The sequence below is a fragment of the Poromitra crassiceps genome, assembly GCF_964638095.1.
Source record: "Poromitra crassiceps genome assembly, chromosome: 21".
In the NCBI taxonomy this organism is placed as follows: domain Eukaryota; kingdom Metazoa; phylum Chordata; class Actinopteri; order Beryciformes; family Melamphaidae; genus Poromitra; species Poromitra crassiceps.
The window spans coordinates 13,809,974-13,831,140 of record NC_139638.1 but is presented as its reverse complement, the minus strand read 5'-3'; the positions used below and the strand labels follow the sequence as shown (position 1 = coordinate 13,831,140).

The 21,167-nt window shown below is 45.0% G+C and overlaps 2 protein-coding genes across 7 annotated transcripts in view; one reads left to right on the top strand and one right to left on the bottom strand.

The window, feature by feature from the left end:
• Window positions 1-17,129, top strand: part of cdk5rap2 (CDK5 regulatory subunit associated protein 2) — a 55,159-nt gene extending 38,030 nt beyond the window's left edge. For 3 of the 6 annotated variants that reach the window (XM_083657570.1, XM_083657566.1, XM_083657565.1), the window contains 19 exons: window positions 133-246; window positions 781-911; window positions 1,075-1,478; window positions 1,914-2,146; window positions 4,039-4,090; window positions 5,192-5,401; window positions 5,788-5,957; window positions 7,013-7,354; window positions 8,203-8,328; window positions 8,462-8,575; window positions 10,706-10,895; window positions 12,563-12,684; window positions 13,797-14,003; window positions 14,456-14,536; window positions 15,007-15,260; window positions 15,514-15,663; window positions 15,816-15,954; window positions 16,046-16,092; window positions 16,671-17,129. In XM_083657570.1, coding sequence (XP_083513696.1) covers window positions 133-246; window positions 781-911; window positions 1,075-1,478; window positions 1,914-2,146; window positions 4,039-4,090; window positions 5,192-5,401; window positions 5,788-5,957; window positions 7,013-7,354; window positions 8,203-8,328; window positions 8,462-8,575; window positions 10,706-10,895; window positions 12,563-12,684; window positions 13,797-14,003; window positions 14,456-14,536; window positions 15,007-15,260; window positions 15,514-15,663; window positions 15,816-15,954; window positions 16,046-16,092; window positions 16,671-16,724 — 3,140 coding nt within the window. In that variant the 3' untranslated portion in view covers window positions 16,725-17,129. The remainder of the gene's footprint in view (window positions 1-132; window positions 247-780; window positions 912-1,074; window positions 1,479-1,913; window positions 2,147-4,038; window positions 4,091-5,191; window positions 5,402-5,787; window positions 5,958-7,012; window positions 7,355-8,202; window positions 8,329-8,461; window positions 8,576-10,705; window positions 10,896-12,562; window positions 12,685-13,796; window positions 14,004-14,455; window positions 14,537-15,006; window positions 15,261-15,513; window positions 15,664-15,815; window positions 15,955-16,045; window positions 16,093-16,670) is intronic. The other 3 variants (XM_083657567.1, XM_083657568.1, XM_083657569.1) reach the window with 3 other exon arrangements.
• A 2,781-nt stretch (window positions 17,130-19,910) lies between these two features.
• nup188 (nucleoporin 188) overlaps window positions 19,911-21,167 on the bottom strand; it is a gene marked incomplete at its 5' end in the record, with an annotated part of 29,138 nt that continues 27,881 nt past the window's right edge. Inside the window, 2 exons of the mRNA XM_083657684.1 lie at window positions 19,911-20,595; window positions 20,685-20,814. Coding sequence (XP_083513810.1) covers window positions 20,416-20,595; window positions 20,685-20,814 — 310 coding nt within the window. The 3' untranslated portion in view covers window positions 19,911-20,415. The remainder of the gene's footprint in view (window positions 20,596-20,684; window positions 20,815-21,167) is intronic.

Sequence of the window (21,167 nt, the reverse complement as noted above, 5' to 3'; positions counted from 1 at the left end):
TCATGTTAAACCACTTTGTCATATTATCTGGATAAATATGACACACTGACCAGTAACATGAATGATGAAGAAGAGAGATGGAGGACATACAAGTATCTCTTCTTAACCTGACACATAATGTATTGCCTCCAGTGCCCTCCAGTGGTCTGGAGCAGGATGACAAGTGCGTGCAGGTGGATTTGCAGGACCTGGGTTACGATACCAGTGGCAAGAGTGAGAACGATAGGGAAGAGACCAGTAGCACAGGTAGACTCTGCATGTGTGATGATGAGTGGACACTAATCTTAACTGGATATATTCTCTCCATGTGTCTGCATGAGGAATGATCCAAGGCAACTGGAGCACTGTCTCTTCTCTTAGTGCTGTTTGGGTCTCATAACCGCACAGTCTCTCTTCTGGTTTTAATATGGTTTTCATATTTCCTGGCACTGCTGACAAATGTGAGCAGTCTGTCAGTCAGTACTCTGTTGACTGTTTCTTGCATGTTTCCACTCTTGTTTGGCTTTAATCCAACACTCCATAACCTTCACTTGTATCCCTTCTTGCCTTACAGTTACTCCAGCAGCTCACACCCCCCTCACCTACACCCCCCCTCACCTACACCCCCCCCCCCCCCACCTACACCCCCCCCCCCTCTCACCTACACCCCCCCCCCCTCACCTACACCCCGCCTCACCTACACCGCCCCCCCCTCACCTACACCCCCCTTCACCTACACCTCCCCATCACCTACACCCCCCATTTGACTTGTTGTGTCTGCCACTTCACTTGTGTTGTCAGATCTCGAGGTTGGTGTGCAGCCCAGTGGCAGTGTGTCTGTGTCCAGCCTGCAGCACGCCACCTTCTCCTCTACGGAGAACCTGGACTCAGCTTGCAGCACGTCCTACCCCAGCTCTCTCAGCTCACCTAAGGTGAACACATCGCATCCAGCTTCATGTTCAACCAAACAAACACAAAGTCAATATGCTTTCAATTCTATTCCATTCAACCAGAATTTGCTGTGAAAATTGTGCAATCCAGAATATCGGTGGGCACTGATATAGCATGTTACTAACTTCCCCTGTCTCTTGCCAGGTGAGTCTGAAAAACCTCCAGGCCTATGAAGACTATGGTGTGTCTGAGGATCCACTTCAGCTCCAGGCCCAAGTCCGAGAGCTGAAGCTCCAGCTCGAAAGCCAGACCAGAGCCGTCATCCAGCAAGGCAGGAACTCCCTCTGCAGCGACGTAGTTACCAGCACCTCTGTCTCTGACCCGTCCATGGTCAGGGACAAAGAGGGGGTACAGAGGGAGGGCAGCTCCCAAGAGAGGAGCAACAAAGGTGGGGAGCTAAGAGAGAGACAGGACAGGGAGACCCAGGCGATGAAGAATAACACCAGCCATCTGAATGCAGAGGTGGAAAGAGAGAGGACTTTGAATGGGAGCATGACTGAACAGCTGGAGCAGGTCCACCAGCGCAGCCGCTCTGCCTCACCTGCTAGGTCAACACTCTCTCTTATGACATAATCACTATTTGAAACTGTCAAGTTGCAAAATGAATGTGAAAATCAACTTGACCTTTGCCCTTCCGTCCCCCGGTCCACATTGTGTCTTCTCCGGTCAGGACTGCTGAATCACTGCCGATCTTTCGGAAAAGACTAAAGACTCACCTTTTCAGGCTCCACCTGGGCCCCTCTTGATCTAACTTCTTTCTCTCTTCTTTCTCTCTCTTTATTTAATTAAAAAAAAAAAAAAAAAAAAAAAAAACCCTAAACTAAAAACTCGTACCACTGTTCCTTCAGGATTTGTAGTTGTCATAGACTGTGCTCCATAGTTGATTGCTCTATTGCTGACAAAAAGTGTGTTATTGTAAGTCGCTTTGGATAAAAGCGTCTGCCAAATGACGTAATGTAATGTAAATGTAATGTTCTCCGCAGACTGGACTGCCTGGTGCAGTCCCAGGCCAGGGAGCTGTCCCAGCTGAGGCAGCAGATCAAGGAGAGCCGTGCGCTGATGGCCCTGCAGCGTCAGCAGCTGCAGGAGCTGAGCAGGAACTTCAAGGATCTGCTGCAGGCCAGTGATGTAGACTACTACAAGGCGGAGGCCCTCAAAGATCAGCTGGACAAGAGCCTGGCTATCCTGGACAGGCTGGAGGCACGGCTGGACAAAGGTAAGTTGTCTTGGTGTTATTTGTATTTTTTTGGCTATTGAGAAAATGTCCTCAACAGAACAACACCAACAGACACGTTGACTACGTTTACATGCACACAATATTCCGCTTTTTGTCCATATTCGGAAAATAACAATATTCCGACTAAATGAATAATCCACTAATATTCCCGTTTACATGCAGCCGTAGCTCGCCCTCCCCGACACGTGAGGGAGGGGAGGAGAGAGAGAGATGCAGGTAGGCGGAGCCGCGGAGTTTTTCTGTTGAGAATAAACAGAGCAGCACTATTCTTACGAGCATCACTTGGTCCATTTCAGGAGCAGCTTGCTGCTGAAAAGTTTGGTGCTGCGCATCCAAGTCTTTCATAAAAAGTAGGCTAGTAGCCTACGTTATTACCTCGCAGGCTCGCAAGCATTGTGGACTTCCGTGGGCACTGGGCACTATAGGCTACTCTCTCTCTCTCTCTCTTTAAATCAATGTTTCTCATCTCCTCCTGATCAGAAATGTCGGCTTTTCTTTTTGCATGCCAGAGATGATGGATTATTATGATTATATCGCCTGTTCTAGCGCTTTCTAGCACACGTCAGCTGGACAGCTGATTGAGACTGCTGATTGAGACGCATATTCCGAATGCGCTGTATATATGATCAAAGAATCCTCCGAAAACCCGAATAATACTAGAATAACCCAGATGTCTTAATCGGAAAATGCTAAATTCTGAAAAAGGGCAAATTCGAAAAATGCAACTGGAATATGCTGTTTACATGACCCTTATCAACTTCAGAATATTGTCATTTTCCGAATAATAGTGGAATATTGTGTGCATGTAAACGTAGTCAATGACTCATTTGATATCGCTGATGTTTGACTTGGCAGAACTTCATACACATGAAAACAAAGCTACATGGATCCACCATGTAGATATTCAGTAGTTTTTTAAGAGGTGGACATATCAGTATATATATATATATATATATATATATATATATATATATATTAGGGCTGCACGATATGAGGAAAAGCTGCGATGTGCGATAACACTGTTCAATATTGTGATGACGATATGACCTGCGATAAATAAAAAAATGCTATAAACAAAAATATTAATGGGTAGGCGTGCTCCGATCCGGCTGGGGTCACGATCCGATTCCAGAATCGATTCTCGATTCCAACGATTCTCGATTCCAGAATCTAGAATCGATTCTCAATTATGTAGTTTTATATTGCAATAACACACAAAGGTAAATATAAGACAAAAAATGACAAATGTATTAATGCTGAACTTCAAATTCAACTTCTGAAGTATTACAGTGAGGGCCTAAATTCATTTTGCAATATGAGTGTGTTAATTTAAGCATACGTATCAGTAAGTGGCACGGGATTCTCAAAGCCTGTGTTGAGGGTCACACGAACAAAAATGCACTCTTGAAGCTAAAAAAAATCCAAAACCAACAAGTTAATTATTTACATTTTTACTTCAATGTAGAACAGTCATTTCTTACACATGAGATTACTTTTAGCCTTTTAGTCATAACGATTATTGAAAGATATTCCATATTCCAGACTGAAATGTTATAACAGAAGTAGAGTATTGACCAGAATGACATGAACATTTGGACACTTATTCAGCCGGTATCTTGCATGTTGCGTTCAGGTGCACTGTAAAAAAACACGTGATAACACGTGATTTTTGCGATGTGTTCATCGCGCATTTTCATATCGCGATGACAATGAAAATACGATTAATCGTGCAGCCCTAATATATATATATTCAGTAGTTCTTTAAGAGGTGGACACAGCTGGCAGATAGACATGAGTACATTGGAGCAGTGAGCCGTCATTGATTTGAAGAGACAGTTCCTTCACAGTCTCTTTGTCTCTCTGTCTGCTAGGAGATTCCTGTCTGGATAATGACGATGCAGCAGCCCTGGAGCTGGCTCACAGGTACGTCTCAACCGTTCCTACATCGTACTGGTTTGGTTATTGTTCATTTAACCGGCTGTTTGCGGTCATTCTGTTTTGTGGTGCACCAGGAGCATCTGTAGTTTTGGCCAGTTCAGCTCCAAGTTCTACTATGCGATCACTCAGTCAGTGTCCAAAAGCTGGATGTGAGAGTAGGTACAAAGAGTCTCCTTTCACTGGAGGCCTCCCCCCTCCTCCTGCTTCCACATTGACTCATTGCCCTGGGCTGTCCATGTATTGTTTGTTTTGTATAGTGTCCTGCTGTTGACCCAGTTATGACCCAGTCCTGCTGCTGTTGACCCAGTCCTGGCTTTACTGGCTTAGATCAACTGACCTGTTTGTTTTTTTCTTTTCATGTCCAAAACCAAAACACACTTATTGCCTGGTCATAACTGGGTCAGTGTCATCTTACTCAATCCCTTGACTGGCTGTTGAGTCTGTCTAGAACATCAGGACATGCATAAAAACATTGAATTCACACACTCTGACACCAAAAGTCAACACTTAATTATCTACTATATTACTATAATTAACTATAATTAGTGTCCTCTAGAGAGAGAGTGGCGTCAGCGGAGGACCAAAATGCGAGACTCATTAGCCAATGAACAGCCAGGAATGGGTCTCGTGCTACTTTTGCATGCTAAAATAAAGCTGATAATGTACAATTTGATTCAAGGGGGGAAAAACCCTTTTCAGAGTACAACACAAACTGTCTATTTTGCTGCAACTCGACAGTGCTGCTTAATCCAGGACCTTACTTCCTGGAACTCTTGAGAGTAAAAAAAACTGGTCCATTGGAGTGAATGGAGATGTCGCGACTCTTCTATTATACGGCTCTGACTCTGACTATAATTCCATAGGTCAAACAACAGCAATAGTAGCAATAGTAAAAAAAAAAGAAAAGGCAACTTGTACATTTCCTTGCTTTTTAAACTGATCATCACATTGATTGACATTGACACAGATTTCCAACAACTGATGATGACAAAGTTGATCACAAATTGTCGAGGATGTTCTCGGCAGAGTCTCAAATGTGTGTTCACGTGTATCATGACGTACGTTATTGTCACTGGTGTGGCGCAGTACTGCGGAGCGCCAGCAGGGTTTGCAGGAGCTGTTCTCCCATAAGGAGAGCGTCGGTGATCTTCCGGACAGCTCAGCTAGAATCCATCAGGAAATCGATGACCTGCGTGCGGAGCTAGAGGGCGAGAGAGAGCTGCTGCAGCAGCACCTCAGCCTCCTCGTCCAACAAAACCTCAACCTGGCTGAAAGCACCAGGGAGCAGTTGGACCTGTGAGTGGTGCCCGGGCCTGATCTAAGAGCACAGCATGATGTTTGCTGTGAAACCTTCTTTCATGCTTTCAAACTGGCTGTTTCTCATTCTTAGTTGCGAGCCCTCTGGCTACGAGCCCTCTGGCTACGAGCCCTCTGGCTACAAAGACATTCAACATGACATTTTTCTTTGCTCCTGTATCTGTCTTTCTTTTTGAGTGCTATGCATCAAGCTGTCCCACAGTGTGCTTATCTTCCCTGACTGATGTTGTGTTTCACTCTACAAGACTCCTGGAGATGCTGTGATAGATGCTGTGATGATGGCTCAGACTCTCACATCCGGCAGCAAGAGTTTCTCTAAGCAGTTATTCACATGTCCCCCCCCCCCCCCCCCCCATGTGTGCCAGGTTGTCAAAGGAGCTGCAGGAGAAGAACCGTCTCATTCAGAACATGCAGAGCCAGCTCAGAGGTCAGAGCCTCAGCAGCCAGCACAGCTCCACCTCTGACCTGCACCACAGAGCCTCTGCCTCCTTCCACAGCAGCCCAGCCACACACGCTGGCAACCTTGCTGCTCACGGTAAGCACCGAGATTGGGCCAATATTACAGATGTATTCTTATTTATTTTTTTCAAATATGCCACAAAAGTTCAGCTGCAAACCATTTACCGTAAATCAACATGTCTTGGTAATGGCATTTACTCAAACTATTTGTGAATGGTTGTGAAAGCCAAGTACAATGACAGTGTTAAGTATCCCAGAACATGGGTCCAGCCAGGTATAGTGTGTACTTGTATAGTGTGTACTTGTATAGTGTGTACTTGTATAGTGTGTACTTGTATAGTGTGTACTTGTATAGTGTGTACTTGTATAGTGTGTACTTGTATAGTGTGTACTTGTATAGTGTGTACTTGACTCTCGGGTTATTTCTGGCCACCCTGGGATTACTTCACTTCCCTCCATTAAAAATGGATCTTTTTCCCCTTTCCCTGCCTAGTGGGCCGGCATTGAGATTGGCTGAATCCGTGTTCTGTTCTTGGGCCTGAGCAGTCTAGTAGCAGCTCGTAATAAGCACTTATTTTCCACTCACATCTATTGTGTTGCAGTCAGGCGTCCCGCAGGACAAAGCGGACTGGCCAAGGGGCAGAACAGGTGTCCCATTCCAATCCACCTCCACTTCAAGCTGCATTATTCAGTGGCTCCTATCCGGTTTAATCTTCACTTTGTGTTTGGAGAGGAGAGGAGACAGTGAGGGTGCATTACGCAGAGCCATGTGGGAGCGCCTGCAGAGGGCTGCAGCCCTAAACTCTCATTTGCCTTAGTGCAAAGGCTGCTTACAGTGCAAAGGTTCAACGTGCGCTGCCGCTAGTTATGTTAGCATGGGGGCTAGGCTATAGCAGTCGAGGACATTCTGATCTACCAAAGCTAACTACCCCTGTCAAAGTCTAAGACCTAGTGTAAGGCTATGGATATAGAGAATGGTCAGGGGGAACGGAATGGTCTTTCACAAAAACGATGGAAAGGGGCACTGGAGAAGGTCAGTAAAGATAAACCCGTGGGTATGATGGCTGTCTGTTGTTGACATGTTGTGTGTTCATATTTCGTAACCACTCTTGTCTCCTTTTCCATGTATAGGCCAGAGAGAGAGCAGCGAGCGGACGGGTACAGCGTTGGAGGCTGCGGTCCAGCAGCAAGTCCCTCCTGTAGGAGGAGCTGAGGCTGGAGGTGTCACCGGTCATAGGGACAGTGCCAGCAGAGTGCGCGGTCTGCAGAGGGAGAACGGGCGACTGCAGGAGAAGCTGAGGAGCAGTGAGGAACTCAACGCTAACCTGCGCAGCGAGCTGGAGCTGCATCGCTCCATCATGGCCCAGACCAGCCTCCACCAGGGACAGGAGCCTGAGAGAGAAGCCCAGAACGGAGAGGGACACCCAGCCTCACAACAGGATACTACGGGACTGCCTCGCGTTATCATACCAGGTCAATATGAGCAGTACGGTTGTCAAAAGTATCGATACTAAACATTTGAAACTGATACAATAATATTCTTTCGCAAACAGTATTGATCGATACCAGCAGTGCTTTCTCGTATTGAAAAATCTAACGTACTAAAGATTTTTCCCTCCCTATCATTGGTGGGTATCTGTGGCTTCAACAAGCTAAACGTGTTCTGATAGGTTGATGACTAGAGCAGGGGCAATCTGTGGAAGTGCATGAGTTTTATCGGACCGATAAATGAGTTTTATCGGACCTAGATTACGGAGAAGTGTGCATCTGTCCATTCATCTTATCTTTATGCCTCTTGATGTATTGTTCCCCCCCGTGTTATCGAAAATGCTATCGATATATCGAGTAGCGAGTATCGATATTTTCCTCTGTATCAATATCAAAGTTAGAAATGACCATGCTAAAAGGTAGATTGATTTCAAAGTTTGTGTAATATTTGTTTCTAGGGCATGGTTCAGTATATTCACTATGCTTTATATTATTTATATTGTTTATAAGCCAGTAATGTGCATTGTATGTTCATGGTGTAGCAACATTGTGGCAATTAGTTGTTTGAATAAACATGCACAGTGTCAGTGTGTGACTTAGCTGTGGGTGTGTTTCTGTCTGTTAGACCTCCTGGTGTCAGTGTGTGACTTAGCTGTGGGTGTGTTTCTGTCTGTTAGACCTCCTGGTGTCAGTGTGTGACTTAGCTGTGGGTGTGTCTCTGTCTGTTAGACCTCCTGGTGTCAGTGTGTGACTTAGCTGTGGGTGTGTCTCTGTCTGTTAGACCTCCTGGTGTCAGTGTGTGACTTAGCTGTGGGTGTGTTTCTGTCTGTTAGACCTCCTGGCTGAACATCTTCAAGAAATCCAAGCTTTGCGGGAACGTCTGGAAGAGAGCATCCGCAACAACGACCTGGTCAGCGAACAGCTGGAGAGGAGGTTGGCAGAGCTCGAGAAAGACCCAGGTACTCAACTTTGAAAGGCTCTGCTCAGAATGAAAATGACTTTCCCTTATCTTACTTTATCTGATCTATTTGCTGACTGTGTGTGTGTGTGTGTGTGTGTGTGTGTGTGTGTGTGTGTGTGTGTGTGTGGCAGCTACCAACATCTTCCTCCGTGGCACAGAGGAGCAGGGTCAGCTGGCCAACGAGGTGCGCTTCCTCTGGGGACAGAACCAGGCCCTGAAGGACCAGCTCAACCTGGGTTCTAGAGGTAACAACTCCACAGACTCCACACAATGTATAGTCTGGAACAGTGATTCCCAAATGCTGAGCCGTTGCCCCTGGTGGGCCGTGAAGGTACTGCAAGTTGGCCACGAGTGTGGCCATAGCATAGCAGCTATAATTATTTCCTATGGCACAGGCACAGCACAGTCTGTGTTTGGTGAGCTCATTTTTTAAGCTGGAGTGGAGCTTCCCATTGTAGCGGAAATTGCAGTAGACATCCAGATGAATATGTAGGTACCAGCCATCTTATGCTAGCTAGCTGGAAAGCTAATGTGTAATTTAGCTCCAAATTCGGCAACATTTTTGAGAAGTTGGGTCACCTGGGCGAGGGTGTATGATGTTGCGAGACCCGAAACATCCTATGACCCCAGGGTACATCACTGAGGATACGTCCCAGTTGCATCCATGTGATGTTTCTTTTCTTTATATATATATATATATATATATATATATATATATATATATATATATATATAAACTGCGGTTTTATATATAAATAAAACCGCAGCCTCCAAGCAACACATCTAACCGTGTGGCTAGCGCCCCAATTTCTTTTGCCAAAATCCCCTGCAATATTTTTCTGTTGGTATACAAATATATACATATATATATATATATACAAATATATACATATATATATATATATATATATATATATATATATATATATATATATATATATACAAATATATATATATTTTATATATATATATATATATATATATATATACAGTATATATAAAATATATATAATATATAATATATATATATAAAATAATAATAATAAAAAATAAATAAATATATATATATATATATATATATATATATATATATATATATATATATATATATATAAATATATAAATATACATACTTCAGCATGCGCTGGGACGCGTCATCAGTGATGTTAACTGGGGTCGTGAGGTGTTTCGGGTCTGTCAACATCATACACCCTCGCCCAGTAGACCCAGCCGAGGCCGATTAAGACCCCGACCCGCATCCCAGAAGCAGCCGCTCACGGATCAGCCTTCCTACTCTGTCTGCAGCGTTGCCCGCGGAAGGGTTGATCACGCCCAATCCGCTGCAATAGAGTTTAGTGCTACACTGCAGTATTGAAAGACCTTCGGTGCATGGAGGGTCTAAGGCTCTGTGGGGTGATTCCAGGCCGGGCACCTCCTTCGTCTCACCAGAACCTCCTGCGGAAAAAGGCAATCCTACCATGCCGTACCATGGGCAGGGAGGATGCCTCAAGGAGGCCTGTGCGCTGCACGTCATACGCCTGCGCCGAGCACCTCGCTCTAGCCTGAAGGACACCAGGCCGCGCCGATGTTTACGCAGATTTTCAGGAGGCTGATCCGTAGCGTTTGTGGATTTCTCCCTCATGAGAGAGCCAGGCTGGGGTGCTAAATCCCATCCCGTACCGGATGCCGTCTCTCCGACCGTCAACTGTCTCTCCGACCGTCAACTGTCTCTCCAGCTTGTCACCAAACTATACTTGGTTGTCACCTAGTCTATTCCTAAGTGTCACTGACCAGGGGGAGCCAGGATTTTAGTTTCAAATATACATACTTCAGCATGCGCTGGGATATATATATATATATATATATATATATATATATATATATATATATATATATATATATATATATATGTGTGTGTGTGTATATCGGGAAATACTTTATTATCTTAGTCTCGTGGTTGATCAGAGGGGTGATTAAAGGGTTGGATGGGCCGTGTGCAATTTTCAAATTGGGGCCCCCGCGGCATTCCTAAGTTTGGGAATGTCTGGTCTGGAACATTGAGTCAGTATTGACTGTGTCATGTTGGATGTCTGGTCTGGAACATTGAGTCAGTATTGACTGTGTCATGTTGGATGTCTGGTCTGGAACATTGAGTCAGTATTGACTGTGTCATGTTGGATGTCTGGTCTGGAACATTGAGTCAGTATTGACTGTGTCATGTTGGATGTCTGGTCTGGAACATTGAGTCAGTATTGACTGTGTCATGTTGGATGTCTGGTCTGGAACATTGAGTCAGTATTGACTGTGTCATGTTGGATGTCTGGTCTGGAACATTGAGTCAGTATTGACTGTGTCATGTTGGATGTTTGCTCCAGACAAGCAGAAAGAGAACGAGAAGCTGCGGGAGACGCTGGCCCGGCGCACGGCCAAGCTGGAGCAGAGCCGGCAGGACTCCGAGTCTCTGAGGCAGGACAACAGCCGCCTGCAGGAGGCGCTGCAGCGCAGCAGCCAGGAGCGCTCACAGCTGCAGGAGTCACTGCACTACAGCAGGGAGGAGCTGCACAGGTACACACACACACACACACACACACACACACACACACACACACACACACACACACACACACACACACACACACACACAGCTGCAGGAGTCACTGCACTACAGCAGGGAGGAGCTGCACAGGTACACACACACACACACACACACACACACACACACACACACACACACACACAGCTGCAGGAGTCACTGCACTACAGCAGGGAGGAGCTGCACAGGTACACACACACACACACACACAGCTACTGCACTACAGCAGGGAGGAGCTGCACAGGTACACACACACACACACACACAGACACACACACACACACACAGCTGCAGGAGTCACTGCACTACAGCAGGGAGGAGCTGCACAGGTACAGATAGGGGTGGGTATCACCTGAGTCCCGACGATACGATTTGATCACAATACAGTCACGATACAGTAACAGTATTATTGCAATTTTAGAAATAAACCTTTTTTCAACTGCAAATGATGTCCCCAAAGGGAACAAAAACTTTGTCAACATCTGTTTTATCTAATGATATAAAGTTTGCAGTCTGTTCATCTCACTTCTAACAGCAAAATGGGATTGTCAAGCAGACAGACTGACCAACTCTGTAACACTGTTATGAAAACCTGTCATAAATGTTGCATGATGCACTTGACACTTTATATTATAAACTATTGTGATATTTGGCATTCGTGCCACACAAAATATTATGCTGTATCGACCAACCCCCAACAACCCCTAGTACACACACACGCACACACGCACACACACACACACACACACACACATGCGCGCGCACACACACACACACACACACACACACACACACACACACACACACACACACACACACACACACACACACACACACAGGCCAGATCATTAACAGGACAAGCTATTTTGTACCATACGCTCGTAAACAAGATACACACAGACTATCATTACTGCCCATAATGACAGTATATGTGTCTCCCCAATGCAACTTGACACTACACAAGGCAACCAATTAGCATTCAAAACACTCATTACAATTAACTATAATTCTATACTATTACTAGAACTTAGTAACATGAGATTATAACATTTGAGGCCTCGCCCCAGAGCACATGCATGCATGCACACACACACACACAAGCATGCACGCACACACACACGCATGCAGGCACACACACACGCATGCACGCACACACGCACGCAGGCCCACACACACGCATGCACGCACACACACACAAGCATGCACGCACACACACACGCACGCAGGCACACACACATGCATGCACACACACACATGCACGCACACACGCACGCACGCAGGCCCACACACACGCATGCACGCAGGCACACACACACACACGCATGCACGCACACACGCACACACACACGCATGCACGCACACACACACACACACACACACACACGCACGTGCCATACTGATGCTGAATCCTTTACAGATGACCCCTGACCTCGGAGGCTGACACACGACACCTGGAGTCTAGTTCACTGACATATCACTTTCTTACGCTTGTTGCTGTGTGTGACTGTGCACATGGGCACTGAGTGACTGTACGTGCATATTGTGTTTAAGGATTAGACCCTTATCTTTGAAACGTTTCTTTGACAGAGTAGTATGTTTTGTTCTGAAACTCCTGATTGCTCTGTGTGTGTGTTTGCAGGTTGCAGTGTGACGTTAAGCTCCATACCCAGCAGCTGTCTGACTCCCAACATCTGCTCCAGTCGCTGCGTGTGGAGCTGCAGATCCACGACAAGATGAAGACTGGAGCTCACAAACACACAGGTACTCCAAGGAACATGTTGTCTCTGAAAAGAGTCTTGTGGAGATTTACAGCCGTTGACGTTGTTGAAGACCGGGGTGGAGCTTTGAACCCACGACCTTCTTGCTGTGAGGCGACAGTGCTAACCACTGGGCCACCGTGCCTATTTTTGGATCATTGGAGTCCCCCTACCCACTGTTGAGGACCTCTACCAGAGCCAATGCCTTCATAAGCCACTGAACATTGTCAGGGACCCCTCACATCCTCTTCACAAACTCTTTGAAACCTCAGGCGATGCCGGAGAATCAGAGCCAGAACCATAAACCGCTTCCTCCCACAGGCTACCAGGCTGTTAAATAACTGATCCAGCTCACCCTGTCCCAGATATGACTCCTGCATATATATGTGATAAGATATAGATATATAGATATATAGATATATATACGATAAGACCCCTGCATATTTACACTGGACACTTTTTATTTACATTATTTTTGTACTGGTTTTACAATCTTACAAGCTTCATTGTTTGAGCTTTTTTTTTTTACCTTGCACTCAACACATCTTAGGTATGCGGGCTCAGCACTGTGTTGCATATTACATAATTATTATTAATTATTACATATTAGGGTTTCTTGTATATTGCTTTTTTGCACCTTGATCCAGATCCTTTAGAGAAACACTAAGCACAGAGCTGTATGGTAAAGTGAGAGTCAACTACACTTGAACTTGAAGGTATTTTGCTTAATAGAACTTGAAGAGACTTTAAAGGCCACATAGCAACAAAAGATGCACACTACTTTGCAGACAAACCAACGTTCTTATTAAAAAAAAAAGAATTTGGTGAGCCAAGTTACATGCAAATCCTGTTGTGGAATGGAAATTCCCCATCCCTCATCCGATTTATAATATTTATAACAGCTTATATAAACCAAATTGAATGAAGCCAAGAGCCAGAGACAAAGACATGGCTTATGTCAAGTGTATTGAGCCATAACAAACTCCTCTAAACTTCATTAGACAAGGGTAGAGGATGGGTCAAATGCAGGATGAATTTCCCCATGGGGATAAATAAAGGATAACTTAACTTAACCATGAGCTAACTTTCCCTCTCTTTGGTTGTACCTCTGAGCAGAATCCAGTAAGGTGTCCCAGGAGCCTGTCCCTGGCTCTGGCTCGGCGTCTGGCTCAGTGGACCTGGGGGAGCTGCTCTTGGAGATCAGACACCTGAGGCTGCAGCTGGAGACGAGCATCCAGACCTACAATGCACTCCGACAGAGGCTGGAGGAACAGCTCAGAGGGCCCACCATCAACATCAACAACTACCTGCTCTCCACCTCAGGTGAGCACAGCACAACACACACCCAGAGGAACAGTGAGGTACTGCTCGTCTGTGCTCAGAGACTGTATACAAATATGGACGTCGCCACTGTGACCACACCCATTGGTTTGTAGACTGCTGTTTTGAAGCCTCAAGTTTGACATTTTCACCGTCGCCACAATTGGACTTGTTTTTGCAGCCAGGGGAGTCGCCCCCTGCAGGCCTGTAGCAGCCAATGCAGACACACCTATTACCTGCTACTCTGCCCTGCAGACACACCTGTTACTCTGCCCTGCAGACACACCTGTTACTCTGCCCTGCAGACACACCTGTTACTCTGCCCTGCAGACACACCTGTTACTCTGCCCTGCAGACACACCTGTTACTCTGCCCTGCAGACACACCTGTTACTCTGCCCTGCAGACACACCTGTTACTCTGCCCAGGTGTGTCAGTGTTTGTCTTTTGTTCTAGATGAGGGAGGCAACTCGCCGAGGCGCAAGGGCTGCGATCCTCTCCGTCACTCCCATGATCAACACACCAGCATCCACCATGGTGAGGATAGTCTCCCTTTGTCGGGGGTTGGCAAGTCTGCACAGTGCTGTTACAGTCTGCACAGTGCTGTCACAGTCTGCACAGTGCTGTCACAGTCTCCACAGTGATGTCACAGTCTGCACAGTGCTGTTACAGTCTGCACAGTGCTGTCACAGTCTGCACAGTGCTGTTACAGTCTGCACAGTGCTGTTACAGTCTGCACAGTGCTGTCACAGTCTGCACAGTGCTGTTACAGTCTGCACAGTGCTGTTACAGTCTGCACTGTGATGTCACAGTCTGCACAGTGCTGTTACAGTCTGCACAGTGCTGTCACAGTCTGCACAGTGATGTCACAGTCTGCACAGTGCTGTTACAGTCTGCACAGTGCTGTTACAGTCTGCACAGTGCTGTCACAGTCTGCACAGTGCTGTTACAGTCTGCACTGTGCAGTTACAGGGGGGAATTAAGCTGGTATTCATAACTCTGTCCAGAAATGAAGCATCCTGCTCAGATGGAGGTGGATGAAGACTCCCAGCGGAGCGGCAGCTCTGCTGACAGCGGCTCCACCGCTCCGTCCCGCCTGGTGCCGGGTCACCTGCTCTGGGCCAATCGCAACGGCCGCCATGTTTTGGGGCTGATTGAGGACTACAACGCCCTGCACAAACAAATCTCAGAGGGCCGCAGGCTCGCACGCACCATGGACACACACCTGCAGGCGTGTCTGCACACACACTCCGACAACAGGGTAATGTGTACTATATATATATCAAACTACTATTCCGCTGTTGTTTTTTCTTAATTTTTTGAAAGACAACTAATTGTTTGTATGTTTTAAATGAGCTTTTAGATTAGTTGTTTTGCCACTTTTCATTTGCCACTATTTTTAAACAAAGTCGACACACCGGCATACAGCAGTTCAGCAACATTCTATACAACAAACACCACATTTAAATGTATCTATTGTGTGTGTGTGTGTGTGTGTGTGTGTGTGTAATAAGGCGATGGAACCACAGCATCTGAAGAGTTTGAGCAGCAGTGTGAACACCATGCAGCAGGTCCTGGAGGAGGCCCGCCGCCTGCTCAAACTGGTGTGGAGAGTCTCTCTGCCAGCTGGCAACATGCCAGGGGATGGCAGCAACAACCAGCAGGTAGACACACACATGCACACACACACGCACCACACACACACACATGCACACACACATGCACGCACACGCACACACACACACACACATGCACACAGTATCCATTCAAGCATCTAGATGGACCACACTTAGTCCTCTCTTCTCCTCTGTATCAGAATGAGCTGCTGAATCATGAGATCGGCCGGCTGAAGAGCCAGCTGCTCCAGCAGGAGAGGCTGCTGAGTGGAGCTGTGAAACGCCTTCGTGCCACCAACCAGCTCAAAGAGGGAATGGAAAGGGTCATCATCGATCAGCGTGAGTGTATAATTATTACCTTTTATTCACTTTGTTAAATACCAATATGCAAACCACTGAGATATGACTTCTTTCTCTCCTCTCAATCTAGTGTCACTGACATACGGAGTGTTGAAGAAAGCCAGGGGCAACTTAGAGGTAAGTGTAAAGAAACAGCCATCCTCCAGTTGAAATGCCAAACTAATGTTCTACTCAAAGCCTAATTCTTTTCTCTCATTCTTTATTTATGTGAAATAATGGTAGACAAATTACTATACCCTCTTTGGCCTGAAAGGCCCGTCTGGAGGACCAGACGAAGGTCAGTGATGGTTGAGGCGCAGGGTTTGAGAGTGATCTGATGCATGAGATGGTTCATGAGGTGCTGTGGATTTAGTCTTGTTTGTGGATTTAGTCTCGTTTTGTTGCATGAAGCAGATACCAAAACATCATCTCATGAGGGATTAGATATCATATCATCATATTGTGTTTGAGTGACTGGTTAAATCTGTGCATTTATGATGCATGATAAGCCATCCCTACTTGACTGAGGCAGCTTTTCTGAGCAAGATGTCAGATGCATGCTTCTGCAGGCAGTGTGAAAGCTTCCATTCCTATATCCTTTGCCAAATGTAACTGACTTCCCCCTGCATGTCTGAGACCAAAGATAGAAAACAGCTGTAAGTGCTAGCCTGCACTTACTGATGATAGAGTGCTGTACTGTGTCTTTGCTCCCACAGGAGGTCCCAGTCAATGACCAGGAGACACTACAGCCCCCCAACCTGAGGAAATGAGTAGTCCTGTCCAACAGTAACTCCTCTCTCCACGACACCTGCCTTTATAATGTAGCTACCTAATGCACCTGTCCTGCCTTTCTGCCCTGCTGTTCACTTTTCAGATTTAGGCAAATTGTCCTGTAATTGCACATGACCTTAGTTTGTATATCATTTTGGTACTCAAGTTGTAAAAGTTCCCCCCATATGAAAGTTTAAAAAAATACTTTTTTTTTGTTAATATTTTATTCCTGCAATTTGTTCCTGCAATTTGAATATTTGTCTTACCCTTTTTATATGATAGGATTATTTTACATGAACAGGTATTTTATTACCAGCTTCTGTGTTTATTTTATATGAACAGGTATTTAATTACCAGCTTTTGTGTTTCTTTTCCTTTAGGTTTTACCTGTCAATTTAGTTATTTGTAAGATGGTTCAGTACTATGTATATACTGGGGATTGTGCAAATGTTAATGCAGTAAACAACAAAAAGAAATCTATGCTGTGTTCCACATTTGAAGTTATTTCTCATTAAATTTCATCAAGCACAACACTCACTAGCCTCCATGTAAGTTATATTAAATGGAGCACAAACCCTTTATTGGCATACATGTTTTAAGTACAAATCTTGGCAAGTGTACATAGAGAAGCACAAATAACAAAATGGCAAACTCCACACCAAAATGAAATGTTAAATAAAAAAAGACAACCCCCCCCTTGAAGAGCAGTAGAAAAATGGCAAGCATAGGTTGCCGATGTAGTTGTTTTATTAATCCCCTAAGTGAGTAAGTATGAGGAAAGATTCTATTCTATTTGAACATGCTTTAAATGATAATACAGGTTTTAATAGATGTTTTCGGTCATATGTCAAAGTGACCTATAAAACTAGGCCTTGGGAAGATGGTCCACAGTCGGTGGCTGATGTTAAAGGAGAATTTCGTCTGCAGTGACGTGAAATGCAGTGATGTGGTATGCTCTATTATCTCTAATATCTGTCTATCTCTAATATCTCTATTGTCCAACTCTATTATCTCTGTCTATCTCTACTGTCTATCTCTAATATCTCTATTATCTCTAATATCTCTACTGTCTATCTCTAATATCTCTATTATCTCTACTGTATCTCTAATATCTCTATTATCTCTAATATCTCTACTGTCTATCTCTAATATCTCTATTATCTCTAATATCTCTACTGTCTATCTCTAATATCTCTACTGTCTATCTCTATTATCTCTAATATCTCTACTGTCTATCTCTATTATCTCTAATATCTCTACTGTCTATCTCTAATATCTCTACTGTCTATCTCTATTATCTCTAATATCTCTACTGTCTATCTCTAATATCTCTTGTCTATCTCTAATATCTCTAATATCTTTGTCTATCTCTAATATATATATTCTCTACTGTCTATCTCTACTGTCTATCTCTATTATCTCTACTGTCTATCTCTAATATCTACTGCCTATCTCTAATATCTCTACTGTCTAGCTCTAATATCTACTGTCTATCTTTAAAGGAGAATTTCGGGTTTTTTTTAACCTGGACCCCTCTCCTCACAAAATTTATGATTTGACCACTCACCCAGCGATCTCCGCGGCGTTTCTGGCCGTCCTAGCGATGTTTTGAGATCAATAGCGTCCAAGCCAGTCGTAAAATGGAGCTCCGAGGGGGCCAAGTGGCAGCCTGTCTTTCCCATGGTCTTTCCTGCATCTAAATAGCCAGTTTTATTCCCGTTTTCACCACATATCGTCATAATCTCATCCCTCAACAACCACCAGACTGATATTCCCCCCGGGGCTGTTTCCTGGTGTCTCCCAGGGATCAAATTACCTCATTCGTGATCTCCATCACCAAGTCTCGTCAAGCCCCGCGATACTTTCCTGCCGGCTGGCCAACTACAGGTACACGCTTTGCGGTGGTGGTTTTAGCGTAACCTATGTGGGGTTTGGCGTAACCTATGTGGGATTCGAAATAACGCATCCAAGATATAAAACGTTATGAATATAGCCACGTTATAAACAACAAACTAACCATTTCGAGTAACACTGTTTCGATGGCTATATTCATAACGTTTTATATCTTGGATGCGTTATTTCGAATCCCACATAGGTTACGCCAAACCCCACATAGGTTACGCTAAAACCACCACCGCAAAGCGTGTACCTGTAGTTGGCCAGCCGGCAGGAAAGTATCGCGGGGCTTGACGAGACTTGGTGACCGAGATCACGAATGAGGTAATTTGATCCCTGGGAGACACCAGGAAACAGCCCCAGAGGGAATATCAGTCTGGTGGTTGTTGAGGGATGAGATTATGACGATATGTGGCGAAAACGGGAATAAAACTGGCTATTTAGATGCAGGAAAGACCATGGGAAAGACAGGCTGCCACTTGGCCCGCTCGGAGCTCCATTTTACGACTGGCTTGGACGCTATTGATCTCAAAACAACGCTAGCATGGCCAGAAACGCTGCGGAGATCGCTGGGTGAGTGGTCAAATCATAAATTTTGTGAGGAGAGGGGTCCAGGTTAAAAAAAAAACGAAATTCTCCTTTAAAGATAGACAGTAGATATTAGAGCTAGACAGTAGAGATATTAGAGATAGGCAGTAGATATTAGAGATAGACAGTAGAGATAATAGAGATAGACAGTAGAGATATAATTAATATCCCTACTGTCTATCTCTAATATCTCTAGTGTCTCTAATATCTCTTGTCGTCTGTCTCCCGGGGTAGAGCCCCTCCATTCTCCATTCCCCCTCTATTCTCCCCGGATTCCTCCTGTCGGGTCAGTGAGACCAACTCTCGTCAAGTCCCGCGAGACTTTCCTGCCGCTGGCCTGTGGACTGACTTGACGAGAGTTGGTCTCACTGACCCGACAGGAGGAAATTAGATGACTGTAAATACCGCTGAAAAGAGCCCGGGGGAGAATAGCAGTCTGATGGTTCTTTAGGGATCAGATTATGACGATATGGGTCAAAAATGGGAATAAAACAGTCTATTTACATGGATGAAAAGCACGCTGCCACGTGGCCCCCACGGAGCTCCGTTCTAGGACTGGCTTGCACACTATTGATCTCAAAACAATGCCTGAGACGGACAAAAACGCTGCAGAGAGCACTGGGTGAGTCGTCAGATAATAATGAATGTGAGGAGGGCTCCAGGTAAAAAAAAAAAAACGAAATTCTCCTTTAAGTAACTTGGCACCAAAATCTCTTCAGATTCCCTTCCAGAGGCAATTCTATAAATAGACAAGTCTTTCTTCGCTTTACTTATTTATTTCCAGAGAAGGTCAACTTCTTTGTCAAATTGCACATCTTCTAGTTTGCCCATTGTTCCTTGGTTGTGGTCATGTCGAATCAAATTAGAACAGCAGTTTTGGCAAATTGAGATATTTAGCACACAAGAGCCTGGCTCTGTAATATCATGAAACATGACAGAATTGGAACAAACACTCTTTGTCTTGCTCAGGGTCACACATCTGTGCTGTGGGTACATTCATCATGTATTTAACAATGAGGAACACCAGTGAAAGGTTTGGCCTGTTCACGCTACCGGAGGTACAAAAGCTGCATGTCCTTACAAAAATATTTCACCCACAATGTTGGATCTGTCAAAGAGTGGACAGTGGATTCCATTCACTTGAAAAACGACCAAAAACAAAAAATGCCCATGTAACGGTGGAGAAGTGTCTGCTGAAATCCAGGTCTATCTCTGCACGAGTCTGACAAAGGCCTGGACAAACTGGATGAATGGCTCCTGGCCTTCGTGGCTTCCCTTCGAGCCTGGCGTGGGTGGTTTGGTCTGGGAGGAGGCGAGCATACTGCTGGCCGGAGAGGAGGGAGAGCCCCTGCGGAAATGGCGGGACAGAGCATTCAGGAGAGTGCTCTAGAGGAGAGAGAGATGAAAACAACACATCAGACATGACATCATGAGAGAGAGAGACACTAAGAGACACACAGTCAAAGAGTTCTCACCAGCTCAGAGCTGAGCTCCTGTTTGAGCCTCTGCTTGTCTCGGGGGAGGATGGAGGGGTCCTTCAGACAGCGCACAGCCTGGGAGATCAGCACATAGAAACAGTTCTCCATGGTGAACATCAGCAAAGACCTGAAGAGAGACCCAAGTTAAATGTCAGAACACCTTGATTTAAAAATACACACTATAAATCTATACTATATAGATAGATATTCCGTGTGAATGCATCAAAGCAAAACAGAGAACTTGGGAGGGTAATTCAATGAGGGTGTGTGTAATACTAACTAAAATAATCTATAAAAATAATTGTTTTATCTCGATCTTGTTTTCATAATTGTGGGAAGCCAAAATTGCAATTGAGATTAACCCATTGATACCTGATGCAAAGCGGACATTTTTTAGGGTGGCTATTTTTTCAAAGCGGACATTTTTTAGGGTGGCCATATTTTCAAAGCGGAATCTTTTCCGGGTCATGCGGTTCGCGG